Source organism: Erpetoichthys calabaricus, chromosome 18 (assembly GCF_900747795.2).
Source record: "Erpetoichthys calabaricus chromosome 18, fErpCal1.3, whole genome shotgun sequence".
Lineage (NCBI taxonomy): Eukaryota > Metazoa > Chordata > Cladistia > Polypteriformes > Polypteridae > Erpetoichthys > Erpetoichthys calabaricus.
Genome location: NC_041411.2, coordinates 32470496 through 32489035, shown reverse-complemented (window position 1 = coordinate 32489035; position 18540 = coordinate 32470496). Strand labels below are relative to the sequence as shown.

General features: G+C 41.2%; 1 protein-coding gene across 1 annotated transcript in view; it reads right to left on the bottom strand.

Moving 5' to 3' along the window:
• The window catches only part of LOC114668924 (troponin C, slow skeletal and cardiac muscles), a 28801-nt gene extending 10883 nt beyond the window's left edge, over nucleotides 1-17918 (bottom strand). The window contains exons 1-2 of the mRNA XM_028824952.2: nucleotides 17792-17918; nucleotides 3198-3228 (exon numbers count right to left, since the gene is read on the bottom strand). Coding sequence (XP_028680785.1) covers nucleotides 3198-3228; nucleotides 17792-17815 — 55 coding nt within the window. The 5' untranslated portion in view covers nucleotides 17816-17918. The remainder of the gene's footprint in view (nucleotides 1-3197; nucleotides 3229-17791) is intronic.
• Between the last annotated feature and the right edge of the window lie 622 nt (nucleotides 17919-18540).

Sequence of the window (18540 nt, the reverse complement as noted above, 5' to 3'; positions counted from 1 at the left end):
AAAACACTTTGAGAAGAGAACTGCACAACTCAAGTACTGTACTGCAGATTCTGTGACATTACACAGTTCTGATATGGCTTAAAAAATACTTTAGGGGTTCGATTCTGGTATGGAACTTTAAATGTTGTGAAGCTGTGGAAGAAAAGGATGTGCACTATGCAAAAGACTTAGGCCATCTTAGAAAATTACTTTTAAAAGTGAGTTATTTGGGCAGTAAGTATTTATTTGAATATGAAGACAAAATACAGTGCCTATAAGAAAAGTATTCACCTCCTTGGAAGTTTTCACATTTTATACTTATGCAGCATTGAATCACCGTGAATTTAATTTAGCTTTCTTGACATTAATCGACAGGAAAAGACTTGCTAAGGTCAAAGTGAAAACAGATCTCTACAAAGTGGTCTAAATTATTATAAATATAAAACACAAAATAATTGATCACATAAGTATTCACCCCTTTCAAGTCAGTATTTAGTAGATGCACCTTTGGCAGCCATGACAGCCTTGAGCAGGGGTGGGCAACGTCAGTCTTGGAGGGCCGCAGTGGCTGCAGGTTTTTGTTCCATCCCAATTGCTTAATTAGAAACCAGTCCTTGCCAGTCTCAGTCCTTATGTCATTTTATGGCTTGTGATATCATTGTTTTTTTTTTCCTTTCCAAGGATATCATCCAAATGAAGCCTAAAATGGTTAATTAAACCATTTAAATTTAATGAAACCAAATAAATAGTATGCGATGAATCCAAAAAGATGTAAACGGAAATAAGTTAGACAGAGAACTGCTGGTTCCTTTGTCGTTTGTATCTTACTGCCAATGTGCCATAAATAAAGTGAATGCAGCTGTTTAAGACCGAAATGAGAATTAAAAGTGGGGAACAAGCAAGACCACTAAAATGAAGCATCAAAATGTCACTTTAGCAATAAATGCATCATTGGCAATTATTCCCGTTATGTAACTGGGTTGGAACAAACATCTGAAGCCACTGTGGCCCTCCAGGACTGACACTTCCCACCCCTGGCCTTGAACACGGGTCTCTGTCAGCTTTGCTCAGCTGGACACTACAGCTTTTCCTATTTGTTCTTTATAAAACTGCTCAGGTTCTGTCAGACTGCATGGAGATCAGGAGTGAACTTTGTTCTCAGTTGGGTGGAGAGCTCGACTTAAAGACTCCACAACATTAACATCGTTGCTTTGAAGCCATTCCTGTGCAGCTTTGGCTTTATGCTTAAGGTCGTAGTCACAGTTATGTGTGTTTTAGAGGGTACCTGCTCACGGCCACGTGGGGGACACTCTCCCATCAGAGGTGAACACGGTCAGATACAGTGCCAGTGTTTGACGTTGGAGCGTACCTACCTTCTGCTTGGCCAGAATTACATTTTTTTTAATTGATTTTTAAAGGTTGTCCTGTTTCACTGCAAAGTGGGCAGAGCCTTGGGGTATGGCTAGTGTAAAAATAAATTTGATTCTCTTTGTATTTAGGACCATGTACTGTGGTTTTCTGATTTTTTTTTTTACTCTTACTGTCTAAACTCAATGGTTGAGTCTGAGGTATTCGGTACATCAACATATAAGTATTCGTCTCCGCATCAATTTCTCTCCTTTTCCATCTTTCAATCTTTTTAAAGACAATGCACTGGCACCATTTCAATTCCAGGTTGTTGTGTGTGGTTCTCAGTAAATGTCCTCAGATCTTCAGCTTTAACAGCACCTTTCCAGAATTTGCTTGAACGTTCCGGTTGATTTTGTGACCCCTCTCATCACGCTAAGTATCATAGTTTGCTTGTGGTACCGATTTTATACGTGCAAATACAAGAGAGACGTAACAGACCGAGGGGAAAAGGGTGGGGACCTCCTCACTCACGCACTGCCTCGGGGGCCTATCTTACCTTTGCTTAGCTAGCGAACGAGAGAACTACTTAACAGATTTAGATCGGGTTTTTTTCTAGAATTTGCTTGAACGTTTCGGTTCATTTTGCGACCCCTCTCATCACGCTAAGTATCATAGTTTGCTTGCGATACTGATTTATTTGCGCAAATCCGAGAGAGGGGCTGCAAGCTGTGGGGAGGGGGGGCAGGACTTTCCTCACTCACGCACCAGTCTCTGGCCGTGTACCTTAACTCTGCTTAGCTAGCGAAAGACAGAACTACTTAATGGATTTAGTTCGGGCTTTTCTCCAGAATTTGCTTGAATATTCCGGTTGATTTTGAGACTTCTGTCATTGTGCTAAGAATCACAGATTGCTTGCAGGAGCGCCATATTTGTGCTTATCTGAGACAGAGGCTGCGGGCCAAGGGGAAGGGGAAGCGTGATGCCAGGAGTGGGGAGCTGGGCAGGGCCCTCCTCGCTGTTCTGTTTCACTTCTTTGCGGGTGGAGCCATGGGGGATGGCTAGTACTTACAAAACTTAGTTGTCATCGTATGCCATGTGGGGTAAGTAATTGCTCTTGGACTCAATAACTGGTTATGCCTAATTTAGCAACATTAATTGTAACCAGATGGTTTCCGTAATTATTAGTAATAAAAAATATATGGATTGACAGCATACTTATTACACATGCCTTTTTCTAGAAGTTTCTTGCATTCATTGCAGATATTATTTGATTCTTGCAAAGGTTGATCTGCAATTAGCGTGTTGTGGGTGGACATTTAGGGGCCCTTGATGACAAGGTGTCTTTTCATCAATACCCCTCTCGATGAAATGAGCATGCCAAAATAAACGCTTGATGAAACGTGCGAGTCTCCGCATGCCGAAAGCAATGCAGATTAAATGACCATGTGTCTATGTGCTGCATTGTTAAAAGAATGGTCAACTATTTATTAAGAACTTAAATCACCCAGGGGCCTGTGGAGGTTTTAATCTTGGCTTGGACTCTTGTATCTATATTTATGAGCTGATATTACTGTTGTTTTCTTGGCAACTGGTAAAAACAAGACGGTTAATATCAATCCTGCCACTTTAATTACACGTCTGAATGAAAATATGGAAATCGGAGAAAAGACGCTATTTGGTCAAATGCAAAATTTTAATAACTTTAAGGAATCTGTTCCAAGGGTGTAGTCATCATATAGGGTAGCATCATTACCAGTCTTCGCCACCCAGCTTTCCTTCTGCCAATGTTAAAATTCCAAAGTGTTGCTTCTGGCAACATTCCAGCTACAGTACATTTAAGGTACTTACAGCAAAAACTGTCAACTCACCACTTTTCTGTTCTTCTGTAAGCTGCTCAACCTGTAAGAAAGACAGTATGGCTTTAGCTTGATGGACTCTGCATGCTAATCCAAGAGAAGACAAACTACCAATCAAATAGCATTGCAAATGTAAGTTCTGAAGGGGTCACCATATCCTGAAAACCCCTGTTCACAGTCAGGCCTTATGAGTGGAGAATATACTCTCTGGTTCAGTCCAAAAAGATGGCTGTTATTTTACATTTCAATAAGAAGAGACATAAACTAATGAGAGTTTGAAAGTGGCACATTTCATTCTTATGGGATTCACTTCAGTTTACAAGCCCCCTACTGGTGTACATATTTGTTTGTTTACCGAACTTTGAAACAATCTTGACGAGAACAGGCCATTCAGCTCAACAAAGCTTGCCGGTCCTTTCCACTTACCTCTCCTAAAATAACAAGTTGAGTTTTGAAAGTCCTACTGTCCACCATACTGCTTGATCACTTATTCTAAGTATCTATGGTTCTCTGTGTTAAGAAAAACTTCTAATGTTTGTGTGACATTTACCCTACAGTGGTACAGAGGAAACATAAATATGCATTCACTATGTAAATATATTCCCACTATACTTAGTTTGAAATACTATTTTCCTAAACATCTTAGTCTTCATTGAGTTTGTGTTCTCCTTAGTAACTGAATCTTGATTTTGGCTGTGAGGTGCTCAGTTAAGCCACTGTCAGGCAACCGGTGTGCCGTGCTGTGGAATTTTTCTAGGGGCGCCGCGAAAACTTTTGTAAAATATTTAAAATTGCTAGTGTTTTTGAACTTTTGGTTGATTAAAAAGGTAATGTTTAAAAAATATATTTTATGTTGGAAAAACAGATAACGGTTAATCAGATTGTTGAATAAACGAATGTATTTATTTTGAATGCAAGTTAAAATTTTCGCTGTTCACCATTCATCATAATATCAATACCAGCGGTGTCAAAAACACATCTAGTGAGACTTAAAAAGTCTCGTTGTTAGAAGATCTCGCTCACTGTACGGATAGAAGGAGCAAACACAGAACGAGAAAATACGAACGCTACAGTTTTTATTGGCGATTGTCCATAGATTGTGTCGTCACGACTTTATTTATGGGCAGTCCCTCAGGTGCGCCGCAAAATAAAATTTTTGGACTTAGTGCACCGCAACTCGAAAAACATTGCCTTTCACTGGGTTAGAGCCTTCTCAGAAGTTAGTGTGTGCACTGCATGTACACACATTAAAGAGTGGAAGTGAGATGCTGCACCAAACTCTACTTTATAAAACACCACTGAATGCACACACACACACACACAGATTGGCAAACACTTTCAAAGAAGCGGACATGTTTTTTTTTTTAAATTTAGTTAAACCAGTCTACAATCCAAAAATACAGGCAGTCAAGCATATATCAAAAGGCAAAATACTGAAGCAATGTCCAAATCCAGAAAGGACAATTTCAAAATCAATAGTCCAAACACAAAGGTCAAAAACTGGGATCAAGAGAGAAAATGAAACGCTAAGCAAAACTCAAAAATCCAAAAAACTCATATGTCAGAAAATCATACTAAACCTTTCATGACTTTACAACACAGAAAGGCACTCTAGGCAATGTTCTGTCAGCACACTGACAGATAAATGTTTTGAGCACGACCAGAAGATACACATAATTAAACAGAAAGGGTACCAAAGCAAAAAGGAAACCCAAGCCAAAATGAGAGTAGTCAACAAGCAAAAGGTCAAAATCGAAAGTAACACTCCAGAAAGTTTGCACAAGGTTTTCTTGAGAGTTTTGGTTTCCACAGATTGGATAAGGAAAATGGCTTCCCACCCCTCCTTTCATCCCATTGTGCCAATTAATGACAGGTCACGACCTCAGTGGCCACACCCCTAGAATTTAGCGAAGTGAACCTAACAAGAGCATTACAAAATGGCAGCAATTGAGGACTTAAAATGGCATCCAGGATGTTGGAAAACAAAACATGACATCTTAATAAATACAAAATTCAAGCAAATAATAAAAATAACCTCATTAACTCCGAATAGAAGTACAAAAGTATATTAAGTAATAGCATAAAAAACAATCATGACAGGCAAAGGGCAGACTACAATGTGTGAGGAATGATCGTTTAACCCAACCTCCCATTTTAGGTCTTCATTGTGTGACTGCTGCAAAATAAAACAGACCCAATCAGAAGCTCCTACACATACTGTAAGCCCTTTAGTGAGAACAACAGAAATAAATAAAGCAAACCTGGGATCTGAGATCAATAAAGAATAGCAGAGGATTAATCGCAAGCAAGAAGGCCAACAAATGACTTAGAGAGTAATGGGCTCAAATCCAAACTTCATTCAACAGACTCCGTTTAATATGGGGAGTGCTGGCAATTAAGGAGTGCATTTTAAAGACACGGGCAATACAGTCGACATGGGTCAAAAGGAAAATTTAGAAGAGTCTGAGGTATTTTTTAGATATATTGTAACTCCCACTGAACTCAATGATAACGTAGTTTGGTATATGGACAGGTCACTCATACCAAAGAATGGCACATTAGGCCTTCTGCAAGATTGAATATGTACCCAAGACTTACATATTGGAAATCTGCTTAGTCAAAAACTTGAGCTCCTCCTCAGTTGGAATCGGGTTAGGTCAACAACATTAAATTACCCTCATCTCTTATGTATGTCACCCAGTATAACCAACCCTCCTCTGAACACTGGAAGTGGATAAAATCGAAGAATGCTTCTCAAAAGAACTGTGAAAATTGAAATAAATGGATCTGTTATCTTTAAAATGTAGAATATTTTATTGATAATGCCTTCATTGTTCCCACCCTTGCCTGTCACCTGACTGACATCCCACCCAACCCACAGGGCCCAGCTCGCTAGGAGAAGATCCAGGAGCAAAACTACAACACAACAGGTGGGAGTATAAAGCTGTCTGGAAGATGTCTGGTGTCATACATGCATGTAAGAGCATCACCTACTGGGCTCAAATGAGGCATGTAACACCACCTTGGGATGAGAGGGGCACTGTTACTAACTGGGCCGTCTCCCTTTTCCTGCACAGTGCTAAAAAGAAACTGAGTACCATCAGATGTCACTATTTGATTTGCTTGTTTCTATCTTCCGACTGTGGCCCTCCAGAGGTTTATTTTTCTCCTCTGGCCCATTGTAGGAGTTTTTTGTTTTCCTCTCCTCCATATTAGCTGGTCGAACAATCACATTCAGGAATCAAGAACTTCATCAACGTCCTAAATCAACGGAAACCGCCATGGACTATTTTGTTTGCTTTTGTATCTTTTCACTAACTTTAATAACATCAAACTGGTTCTGCTCAAAGGGTTGCCAAGTACATATAACTAGGTAACATGTACATATATACTGTATATATTTATTTTTTACTAGGGGGTTCGCCCCTGCTTGCTTTGCTCGCCAGCAACTTTGCGTCTCTGCTGCCCATGTTGTGAAGGGGAGGGCTGAACGCACCCCAAGGACACGCGGTCGCTCCTTCGAAACCCCCTCTTAAACAGTGATACAATGGGAAACATATAGTTTTTTTTTTTTTTACCTTTGCTCGATCAGCTGCTGGATTGCTGTTGCTGCCGTGCCGCGTGATCTGCATCTGAAAACATGTACAGCAGCTGTCCTACTCTTTGTCTTTTATTTCAGGCCCCGGGCGTGGTTAAATCTCTCAGGATGTGAGTTCTTGATAATTTTTAGTTTATAATTTAAAAACGGAAAAAGAATCTAAAAATCTAACAACATCACATTAAAGTTTAAAGATTAAATTCTGAAAAGAATGATACCAAACATATATATGTAGGTTTTTAAATAAGTCCGATTTAAGGCGTGACATAAAAAATCACATAAAATTGTTGCACTTTTAGGCTTAGGATTTTATATAATATAGTAGATATATATTAATGAGATCTGGTTGTTCTATTGTCTGCCTTAATGTGTAAATATTTTAATTAGAAAACCTTTTTCTACCCAATCTAAATCCATTAAGTAGTTCTCTCGTTTGCTAGCTAAGCGGAGGTGAGGTACACGCCCCGAGACTGGTGCGTGAGTGAGGTGGGCCCTGCCCCCCTCCCCTCCGCCCGCTACGTGTCTCTCAGATTCGCACAAATAAATCAGTACCGCAAGCGAACTTTGATACTTCGCGTGATGAAGGAATACACAAATTCAACTGTAATGTTCAAGCAAATTATAGAAAAAAATCCAATTTAAATCCGTTAAGTAGTTCTCTCGTGAAAATCGGACAGACAGATGTTGGAATTTTTATATATAAATATTATATATATTCATAGTATTAATTAATGATAATATTCCAAGTAGTTTTGTTTTAAACAGTTTTCTGTGCCAACATGCGCTTGTTTTGCTTTAGAACTCAGTTAATTAAACTGGACAACCTGGTTGGCACCCCAACATTTCTCTATAGACTCAAGCATTATTTAGTGTCTGTGCATTGTACTTCCATGTTCTTTTGTATTCTTTGTGCTTTGTGGGTGGAACCCTCCAAGAGGTGGGGCCACCCTGATGTCACTACTGAAGGACCGCCCTCTAGCAGTATATTGCTTGGCTGGAGATTGCTTTAGTGATTCACTGATGTTTGGAGTGGGCTTTTGTTCTTGTGAGTGTTTCTTTTTCCTGGATTTTTGGATTATTGTTTCTTTTCTTGGACTTTGTTCTTATTTTATGGATTTCAACTCATTCATCTTTGATAACCTTTATAGACAAATCCACTTGCCTTATTTTGCCATTATTGTCATTTTTTTTTTGTTCTCCTTTTGTTTCAAATCACTGGATCTTGAACCTTGATCTTGGTCTTAATCAAGAACTTATGATGTGATATATACAGTGATCCCTCGCTATATCGCGCTTCGCCTTTCGCGGTTTCACTCTATCGCGGATTTTATATGTAAGCATATTTAAATATATATCGCGGATTTTTTGCTGGTTCGCGGATTTCTGAGGACAATGGGTCTTTTAATTTCTGGTACATGCTTCCTCAGTTGGTTTGCCCAGTTGATTTCATACAAGGGACGCTATTGGCAGATGGCTGAGAAGCTACCCAGCTTACTTTTCTCTGTGTCTCTTGCGCTGACTTTCTCTGATCCTGACATAGGGGGTGTGAGCAGGGGGGCTGTTCGCACACCTAGACGATACGGACGCTCGTCTAAAAATGCTGAAAGATTATCTTCACGTTGCTACCTTCTGTGTGCAGCTGCTTAGTGAAGCGACATGCTGCACGGTGCTTCACATACTTAAAAGCTCAAAGGGCACGTATTGATTTTTCACTGTTTGTTTTTCTCTGTCTCTCTCTCTCTCTCTCTCCCTGCTCCTGACGGAGGGGGTGTGAGCTGCCGTCTTCAACAGCTTTGTGCCGCGGTGCTTCGCATACTTAAGCCAAACAGCCCTATTGATTTGTTTGCTTTGCTCTCTGTTTCTGACAGCCTGTGCTCCTGACACGCACTCCTTTGAAGAGGAAGATATGTTTGCATTCTTTTAATTGTGAGACAGAACTGTCATCTCTGTCTTGTCATGGAGCACAGTTTAAACTTTTGAAAAAGAGACAAATGTTTGTTTGCAGTGTTTGAATAACGTTCCTGTCTCTCTACAACCTCCTGTGTTTCTGCGCAAATCTGTGACCCAAGCATGACAATATAAAAATAACCATATAAACATATGGTTTCTACTTCGCGGATTTTCTTATTTTGCGGGTGGCTCTGGAACGCAACCCCCGCGATGGAGGAGGGATTACTGTATATATATAACGTGTCCCTTAACTTGCAATTGCTCCGTCCTGGGTATGAGGTTAATCTGCATCCAGCCCTGCAAGTAGGCCCTCCAACCTGCAGGGAAAAAACTGGGGGTTGGTGGCAGAATTGGCACTCCAGCCTCCGTAAAAAAACTCCCGCTGGTTCCATTCCATCTGAACTTGTGTGTTGCTGAGGTGTCACCTGTTGCATGGCTGCACTTGGGTCCTAATCTAGGATCCTGAGTTGGTTTGTCATGTGGTGGGTGCGGCAATGCACTGTATCAGCGCCTGCTCCTAACCTCTCTTTCTCTCTCCCAAGACTTGAAGGAACAGGTTACCTCAGCCACGTAATTCGGCTTTGGGTCACTTTCATGACAAGTGGCAGCATAGCCACATGCTATGTCTGAGATGAAAAAATCAGTGGCACAGTCATGTGGCATGGCTGACAGGAATAGAATTATGGTGACATGACATCTAGTGAAGCACATTACATAGGCTGACTGATTGTTTTCACTGCAAACAATCAGAATCATCAGCTCCATCAGAACAAGAACATACAGAAAGATGACTGACCTGTATAAAAATATGTTAGTCCTCATCCATGCCTAAAGCCAACAAGTGATGGCCATGGTTAGCCAACAGACAGGGCAGTGTCTCAGGGAGCAAGATGGTATTCCAGCAGCATCGGTAACAAATCAGCATTAGGTTGCAATGTATATTGTCCCACATGCAGTATAACTAATTTAGAGAGGCCAATTAAAGTAACACACATATCACTGGATGTAAAAGAAAATCCGAGTATGAGGTGCAAATCTGTGCAGACACAGGAAGAGATCACTCAGGATCTGAGCTCAGGTCTGTGGCACTGTACCTTAGTAGGACCTCCTATGCGGCCTCGTGCTCCTCCATGACACAGAAATCCTGACAACCCGGCAGCTGAAATGTTATACTGAGTAATGGGGCCCTTAGTTTACATGCCGTGTCACACAGGCTTTGCAGTTCCCTTCATGTGTAGCTCTGCGGTGGTTGTATGTAATCTTCTGCTCAAGCACAGCCTGGTCTCAGATTTGCATGCAGAAGGTTGTTTTTTTTTTCTTTTTTCCTTTTTTGATTAGCCCATTACATTCAACATTTCATGATGGAGTCTGAGGGATGGGCCCCCCATCTCTAATTACCAACACCCATGATCATTAGGACTGGAAAAGATAATGTGTCATGCAGAAAAGGACACATACCTAGAGCGCTTTGTGAGATTACGTTAAAAGCTCCCTTTGGCAGTTGGAGGACGCGTGCAGCGACTGATCTCTAACCACATGTCTAGGAACAGCTGTGCAGAGGGGCAGAAAGAAAGGGGGACAGCTGATGTTTTGTCTGGCTTCTAGTGCAAACCATCAAGAAACCCGAGAGATGTCATGCGTGAAAGGGAGGAAGAGCCCATAATGGACCTGGCTGGCCTGATTAGTAATCTGATGCTCTTTTGTGTCTCGGTTATTTTTATTTCAAAGTGCTTGAGGGAGAAGCTTAGACAGCCAAGCTTCTCAGGCCTCAGTGGGACTAAAAGTGGAATGCAACCTTGAAATGTTTGTTTTGTGTCAGCCTGAAATCAGGCATCTTGATAGCGCCATCAAAATCCTTCTTCTCCATGGAGCCTGTTATCTGAGAGTTTTTTTTTTTGTAACATGTGCCAAAGATAGTTAACTCAAATGGTTAAAGGCTGACTTCTGTACCCAGTCAAAATGACAGATGGTGATGACTGATCTTCTGGATATTTAATCAAAACTCGCAGTAAAAGGTGGTCAGACTCTCTGTTCAGGATGGACTCCTGCCTCGTATTCAGCGCTACTAGAACAGGCTCCAGTCCTCAAACTCTGGAATCAGTTAAGGGGGTTATGAGGATTAATGATTGGAAATTAACTATCTGAGGTAACTCCTGGATCATTTTAATCTATTGTTTAGGTAACAACAAAAATAGATAGATATGAAGGGCACTATATAATAGATATGAAAGGCACTATATAATAGATAGATAGATAGATATGAAAGGCACTATATAATAGATATAGATAGATAGATATGAAAGGCACTATATAATAGACAGATAGATAGATTTCCAAAACTACAGTTACAGTCACACTCCTGCCACACAGCTCCAGTGACCTGGGTTCAATTTCTTGCCTGTTACTCTCTGCGCTGTTTGCTTTTACTGATTTATTCAGTTTAAAGTGGTTTTCCTCCAGTGACTCAGGGGTGTCATCTTTGAAAAGGGCACATCTTCTGCTTTTTTTGGAAAACCATTTCCACTCTCCAATTATTTCTAAATAAAACATCCATCCATTTGAAGCCCCCGTGTCCTGTTATGAATTCACTAGCTGTGCTACTAGTCTAAAATGGGTTGAAATGTAAGTAATCAATGTAGACCCCAGATTGCAGTGCATCATCTATTGGAATTCATTTTCCAAAGCATGTTGTGATTAAAGGCATTGCATTTGTCATTCCAACAGGTGGCACATCACAAACATTTATAGTAATAACATTTATTGTGCGGCGGACGGCCGGGTCCCATACCCAGCCTGAGATGCCCCTTTGACACTGAATCCGGGGGAACACCCATGGGCTACACCCTACGTCCCCCGGAACACTTGGTGGCAGCCCCCCCTGGGTTGCATCGGGGCCACTATTGTGGAACACCAGAGCTCATCCCTGTTGGGCTCCGTGGCCACCACCAGGGGGAGTTGCACGGCTTAACGAGCCCATGTGGGCTGTAACGCAGCCACAACCGGAAGTGCAGCCTTAATTAGGTTAATCATCACCTGAAGCACTTCTGGGTGGGCTATAAAAATGGGCCGACACCCACCACTCAGGGCGCCAGAGTCGAGGAGGAGGAGGAGGACGAAGCTGCCTGTGAGGATTGGAGGAAGAATTAGTTGTGTTTTCGTTTGGTGTGGTTTTTGCTTTGTGGGACTGTGCTGTGACTGTGGGACACAGGGAAGACGTGCCCCACGGTTGAAGAAAATAAATTTGTGTGTCCGTTGTCAGTCTGTATCGGGTCGGGTACCTATATAGCGCCTTTCACAATTGCTTCAAATGTTTGTAATGTGCCATCAGTTTAAATGACAAATGCAATGCATGTTTCTCTGTTATTTGATATTTACATTTACATTTATTTGCTTGGCAGATGCTTTCATCCAACATGACTTACAAAAGATGTAAACGTAATGGAGTACCATTAGGCTAGGGCCTGTTTGTTCACGAAGTAAAATAGGATAGGTAACTAAAGTTGATTACCACAAGTGAAACGATTTAATAACTAGTAATTTACAACCATAGATTATAATCGATAAAACAATTATGCAACAAATTAACCAACAGTATAAAACATCACAGAGCAAAGTTTTTTTTTCTATCAGTTAGACGGATTTGTAAAAGCAGTGTTAATATTCGCAATGCACTATCGGTTAAAATGGAAAATGTATGCATTTTAGTTTACAAATATTTGTGATGCGCCATCTGTTGGAAAGTCAGGGATATAGCAACCGACTGAAACACAGGTACTTGTCCTTTTATTAAGGTGGATTTTGGTATCTCTCTCCCTTCTGTAATACGTGACATTTCATATGTCAGGGATCCGTCTCAGTCATTTGAAGTTATAATGGTTGTCTCGTAGGAATTCCTCCACACAATTTCATTATTTCCCTGAAAAGCAATTGTGTTGTTTTTTCTTTATCTAAGGGTCAGGGTGCAAATGAACCCCTTCCATCTGCTGGAAGATTTTTTTTTTTTAAGCTGGAAGCCAATTCTCAGTGAGGTGCAAATAAGACAGAATCATCAGTTAATGTGACGCCATCTTCAGCTGTTGGGGTCCATCATAAAGTAACCATTTCAATATAATCATTCATAAAGGTAACAAAAGTTGTCTTGGGGTCAGGTAATTCCAAAGCTGTTGTTAATTTCACACAATAAGAATTAGTGTCCAAGTAAGCCATGAAAGCCAATCCGACTGTGAATGAATGACAGTGTATCCTTACAGTATGGCTGAGCAACACAACTTCACGCCAAGGCACAACAAGGAACGAACATGTGCAGCGTGTTCACATAGGAACACAACTGCCTATCTGACCGTTATGCCGAGTTAGGCATTCACATGGGGTGCAGATCATAAGAAGTGTGGGGGACTCAGCCGCCCGGATTAGGTACTAAACAGTCTGTTGGCGCACTGATAAGCTTGGCCAAGGGTGCAAAATAACCAAACACTGGCACTGCTGACAGACAATGTTAAAACTGATTACTAGCCACTGCACCACCATGCCTCTCCATAAATGAGACACACAACATGAATTGTGTTAATGAACATGAATCAATGCCCATGGAAAATCTGCTCAGTAAGGACAAGAAATATTTAAAAGTAAATTATATGTATTGCATCATGAGATCCGTGTATAGTTTCATATAAAAACAGCTCCATCCAGTTTCTAAATGCTTTTCTCTTCTCTATTTTAAAGACTGTCCCAGCATTAACCAAGGATTGGATGCCAGTTGACCGCAGCACACTCTCGACTGAATAATTCTGGTGACAGGTTGCTATCACACGGTGAACTGAAATTGACTTGACTCAAAACGTTTACGTTTTTAGGCTTTACATATTCTTTTCTGGCACAACTGAAATGAGAAGTCGAGCAAAATGACACCTTTTATTGACTAACAGAACGGATTACCATATGTGGGCTTTCGAGACGGCCCAGGCCCCTTCTTCAGGCAAAATGTCGACAGCCTGCATATTGTAATCTGTTCTGTTAGCCAATAAAAGGGGCCTTTTTGCTTGACTACTTATTGCATCCCAACATGGCTAACACGGTACAACACCCTACTACTACTACTGGCACAGCTGAAATAAATTCCTTAGGTGTCACAGTTGGACATATAACTTACAGTACGTGAAACTACATAAATCAATTTCATTGCCTTCATTATCAGCACCAGTCGTACTAATAATACTCTGCCATCTCCCAATTTACCTTTGGTCCTGGGTATGAGGTGTCACCCGCTGTACTCGGGTCCCAATCCAGGTGGTTCATTGTGTGGTGGGGCGGCAATGCGCTGTAACAATGTATGCTCCCAACCCCCCCCTTAGGTTGACTTAACTTAAAATCGTAATGTTCTTAAGCTTTAAAAAATGATTTTGGGGAACATTTGCCATTACACAGCGACTTTTAAGTTGATTCAGATGAAAATCAGTGCGCTTGTAAGGCTTACGTATCTGTTTCTAATTAAGCTGATGTTATTTCCATTTCCGTACCATTTTCTAAGCCCACTTATCCTTAGCAGGGTGAGGGGGGGCTATCCCGACAAGCATGGTGGGGGGGGCACAATGCAGGAACAAACTCTAGACAAGGTGACATCACTTTATTGGATATCACAATAGCTCGATTCATTTCTCATTGGCATAGAAACAACATTCACATTAGAACGGCATGCGGCCACATTACCAAGTAGTTCGGTTCCCTCCCAAAATTGGGTGATTTTTTTTTTTTTTACATTTTCAAAAAGAAGAAAAAAGGCTTGTGCGGAGTTCTACTTTTGGGGGTATTTATTAGGTTATGTTATTTTCTAACCTGCTTGCAGGGGCACAGAAACGTATCCCAGTTAAGCATAGGGTGCGTGGCAGGAACAAACTCTCTGTCAGTCCATGGCAGGATGAACACACAACCACCAAACACACACTAGAGACAATTTTTCATCGTCTTGGAGCACCCAGAGGAAACCCATGTGGACACAGGAAGACCATGCAAACTCCCCACAAAGGAGGTTTGGGACATGAACACTGGTCTCCATACTGCCGTGCTGCCACCGCGCCTCCATAGTTGTGAGGCTTTTCAGGTACATTCCTTGGTAAAGTACCTCATCTGCATAGATTTGCATTAAGGCGCCGCCCATTTTTGTAAAGACATTGCAAAGAGAGGTCTGGGGATCTTCGTTCATTTATTTGTATGGTGTCAGGGAAAGATAAAGTCTGTGTACATAACACCACCTAAGATCTGTGCGGCTGTGAAAACGGCTTCAGGCCCGAGTGTCTGCAATAATCTGCCAAGCAAACCGCACCCCAGCATGTGACTTTTCTCTTTGTCAACACCGGAGGTTTCCTTAATTATAAAGTTAATTAGACTTAGTGGAATTGAGTGTCTACCAATCTGGGCTTTTCAAAAATTGCTTTGGGGAGTGTTGCTGAAGAGCAAGGCTGCTGACGAAAAAACAATCAGAATTATGTCATACTAGATCTCCACGTTTGGTATAGATTACTCGCTTTTATTAAGTAGATCCACCAGCTTGTTATCTATATATATAAAAACCCTATGTGCGTCCAGGTGTCCGTGTGTGGGTGTCTTCTGATGAAGTGCGCATGCGCGGGGCACGGTGAGTGCACAATATTACTGTCAGAGAAAATTAGAGGCATTTTACGGAAATACAAACCAGTATTACTGCGAGAGGAAATTAAAGGTACACAATACATTGACACATATTACAGCCACATACAAGCCAGTATTACTGTCAGAGGAGATTAAAGGCATATTACCGACGCGCACGCCTGTATTACCGCCAGAGAAAATTAAAGCTATATTACGGACGTACAAAACGGTATCCTTCAATAAGGGTGCGCCGCGCTCAATTGAGGTCGCCCTTTTGAAGCTCGCCTTTTTGTGCGCGCCCTTATTGAATAGAGCCATACAAGACAGTATTACTGTCACAGAAAATTAAAGACACACAATACACGGTGGCAGCCCACGAAGAACGGTCAGCTCAGCAAGTAAACATCAACAAAAGAAAGGCTGAAAGAAAGAAAAATACGACCAACAAAAAGAATGAGGTCAAAGTCCCTTGCCATTTAATATAGACTGTTCCTACTAATGTTTATGCACTACTGTTCTAGCGCCCGTTATTGTAACGGGCTAAATGACTAGTATTTTATAAACTTGTGGGGTTGGCAATGTTAGATTTACGCATTTGTTTGACATTCGAACTACACTCTTAAAAAATAAATGTGCCAGAGCTGTACTTCTGAGCAATGCCATAGGAAACCATTTTTGGTTTTGATAAGAACCATCCATGTGAAGGTTTTAGAAAGAATCTTATCTGTAAAAGGTTTCATGAACAGATGATAACCAATTTGTATAATCCTGATTTTAAAGGACTTTGGCAGCATTTAATAATACAAGTTAAGCTCAACTTTTCTTTATCCTTCAGTATCATGCAAGATAGCCATGCTATACATTAAAGATTTTTGGTTTTGTCCACATATTAGGAACTTTTTCAAAGCTCAAAGAACTAATTTCATACGCCTTTCCAGAATGACAGGCAATGATTCTGTGAGGAACCACACAACCCAGATAAGTGCCATTACAGAACTAATATTTTACTTAATTTAATTAAATGGAAATATGTGTCATAGTTACAGTATATGAAGTCGATCCAACAGCTTATTACATTTAATACATTCTTGCTGTAATGACAAAAGTTGGCAATGGTAGATGTGCACATTTGTTTTATATTAGAACTACTAAATTGAAATATGTGGGCAGCACAGTAGGGCTCCGGTAGTGCTGCTGCCTCGCAGAAAGGAGACCAGGGAAACCATCTGGTCATCCCTGCATGGAGTTTGAATGTTCTCCACATGTCCACATGGGTTAGGTCCGATTTCCACCCACAGTCCAAAGACATGCAATGTGTGCATCAACAGTTAAATTGTTCCAATACAGATGCTTCTGCGGGGGAATAAAAGTCTGAAAAGGAAACGAATACATGCAGAAAATAAATAAATAAATAAATGTGTATCATAATGTTTGGACAGGTTTGCTCTGGTTTCCAGCCACAGTCCAAAGACATGCAGGTACTGGCGGCGCTACATCGGCCCTGCAGTGTCTGAGTTGACCCCGCCTTGCCCAGTGATTACTCCTGCCTTGCCCCTGAGGTTTGCTGCAGTAGGCTCGAACGACCCTGCCCGGAATAAAGGGGGTTTACAAGATGGATGGATATGTGACAAATGTTTTAAGTAAGTCTTACAATATTTTTGCTTGTTTGTTTGTTTGAGTGCACGCTCACTCTGCCGTGCTCGCACTTTAGTGTCAAGTCCTCCTGTATCCTGGTCTTCGGGATATGAGAGTAATCAGACAAATGCATGGCCCTGGAGCTGTAACTAAATATGCAACAAACGTTTAATGCGTCATTGATGTCAGTTTAAGCCCTCATACTCGTTAGATTAGGTAACAGTTAATATTGATCCATTATAATGGCTGGAGATATGATAAATAAAAGCAGAAAATAAAAAAACGTGTATTGCAACGTTTTCGACTGGGTCCTAAAAGAATGCAACTAAAAAGGAATAAGGACCGAGACTTCCATTATCATCGGACCTGCTACATCTCAGGAAAGAAGCTGATCTCACTCGACTAAGATAGCTGCCATTTACTATATGAGTTACTGAGCCAGAAAGTAGCTTTGGTGCAATAATCCAGTGAGTTTCTATACGAAATGTGTCATTGTTATGTCACTGCCTCCCTCGTCAGTTTTGACACACATCCTTCTGGATTCCCCAATTTTAAAAAAATAAATAAAACTGTCACAGTCAAGCCATCTTAAACGTTACAAGCGCAGTTTCAGTTCAGGGAGGGAGTGATCTTGTGACGGAAATCATAGAACACGATTTCTCCAGAGTTTTAATTAACGTGTGAAAAGAAAAGTGCTGTTTTTGCTTCTCTCTCTCTCTGAAACTGTTAACCTCGTGCTGCTAAGTGAATTCAAAAGACGCGTGGCAGGCAGGATGCGCCGCTGCTCGTTTTCACTTACCGCAGCTTTGTAAATGTCATCCATGGCAGGACGTTCTTTTCTCTCCCAGGTGCAGAGTGTAAAATAAAGAAGAGGGAGAATGGAGAATCACCCCCCTCAAATCTCGGCTTTATATCGGCCCCATCCATCCCCGTTTTGTCACTCACCCACCCTTCTCAGATCACAGGCACCCATTTCAGATAAGAATGCCAGGGCTGTCAGACTGCATACTTGAGATTGGAATGAACAGAATGGGCAGCCACGCTTGTCCCTGTCCCCTAATCGCGGGTTGAATGAACAATAGGCGCACTCAACATTCCAGCGCACGCATCGCATGGAGGATGAGAGAGCTGCGCGAAACAAAACCCTCTGCTGGGAATAGGAGCCTCCAGTGCCGGGCGGGATGACTTTTTGGATCAAACCTGTTCATCTTCGGACAGATGAAGGCTCCCCATTGAAGCAGCAGGTCATGCGAAATGAGAATGCACAGTGAAAAAATAACTAGATTAAGCAAATTTAACATTTCATTTTATGTCAACCGGTTCTAAGTGATTTGTAAAAAATAAAAATGCTGCTGCAATTTTACACATAAGCATACAGTGATGGGCAAAAGTAGGTTTACTGTTGTTCGTATGGAAAAAAGACATGCAGGTGAATAGCTTTATTAACTTTATTAATTCAAAAGAATGGCTCAGCGCCCATAGGTACAATCTCGTAAGTGCTCAAATTGCCGGCCTTCATTATTTATGTATTCTTGGTAGTCTACTTGC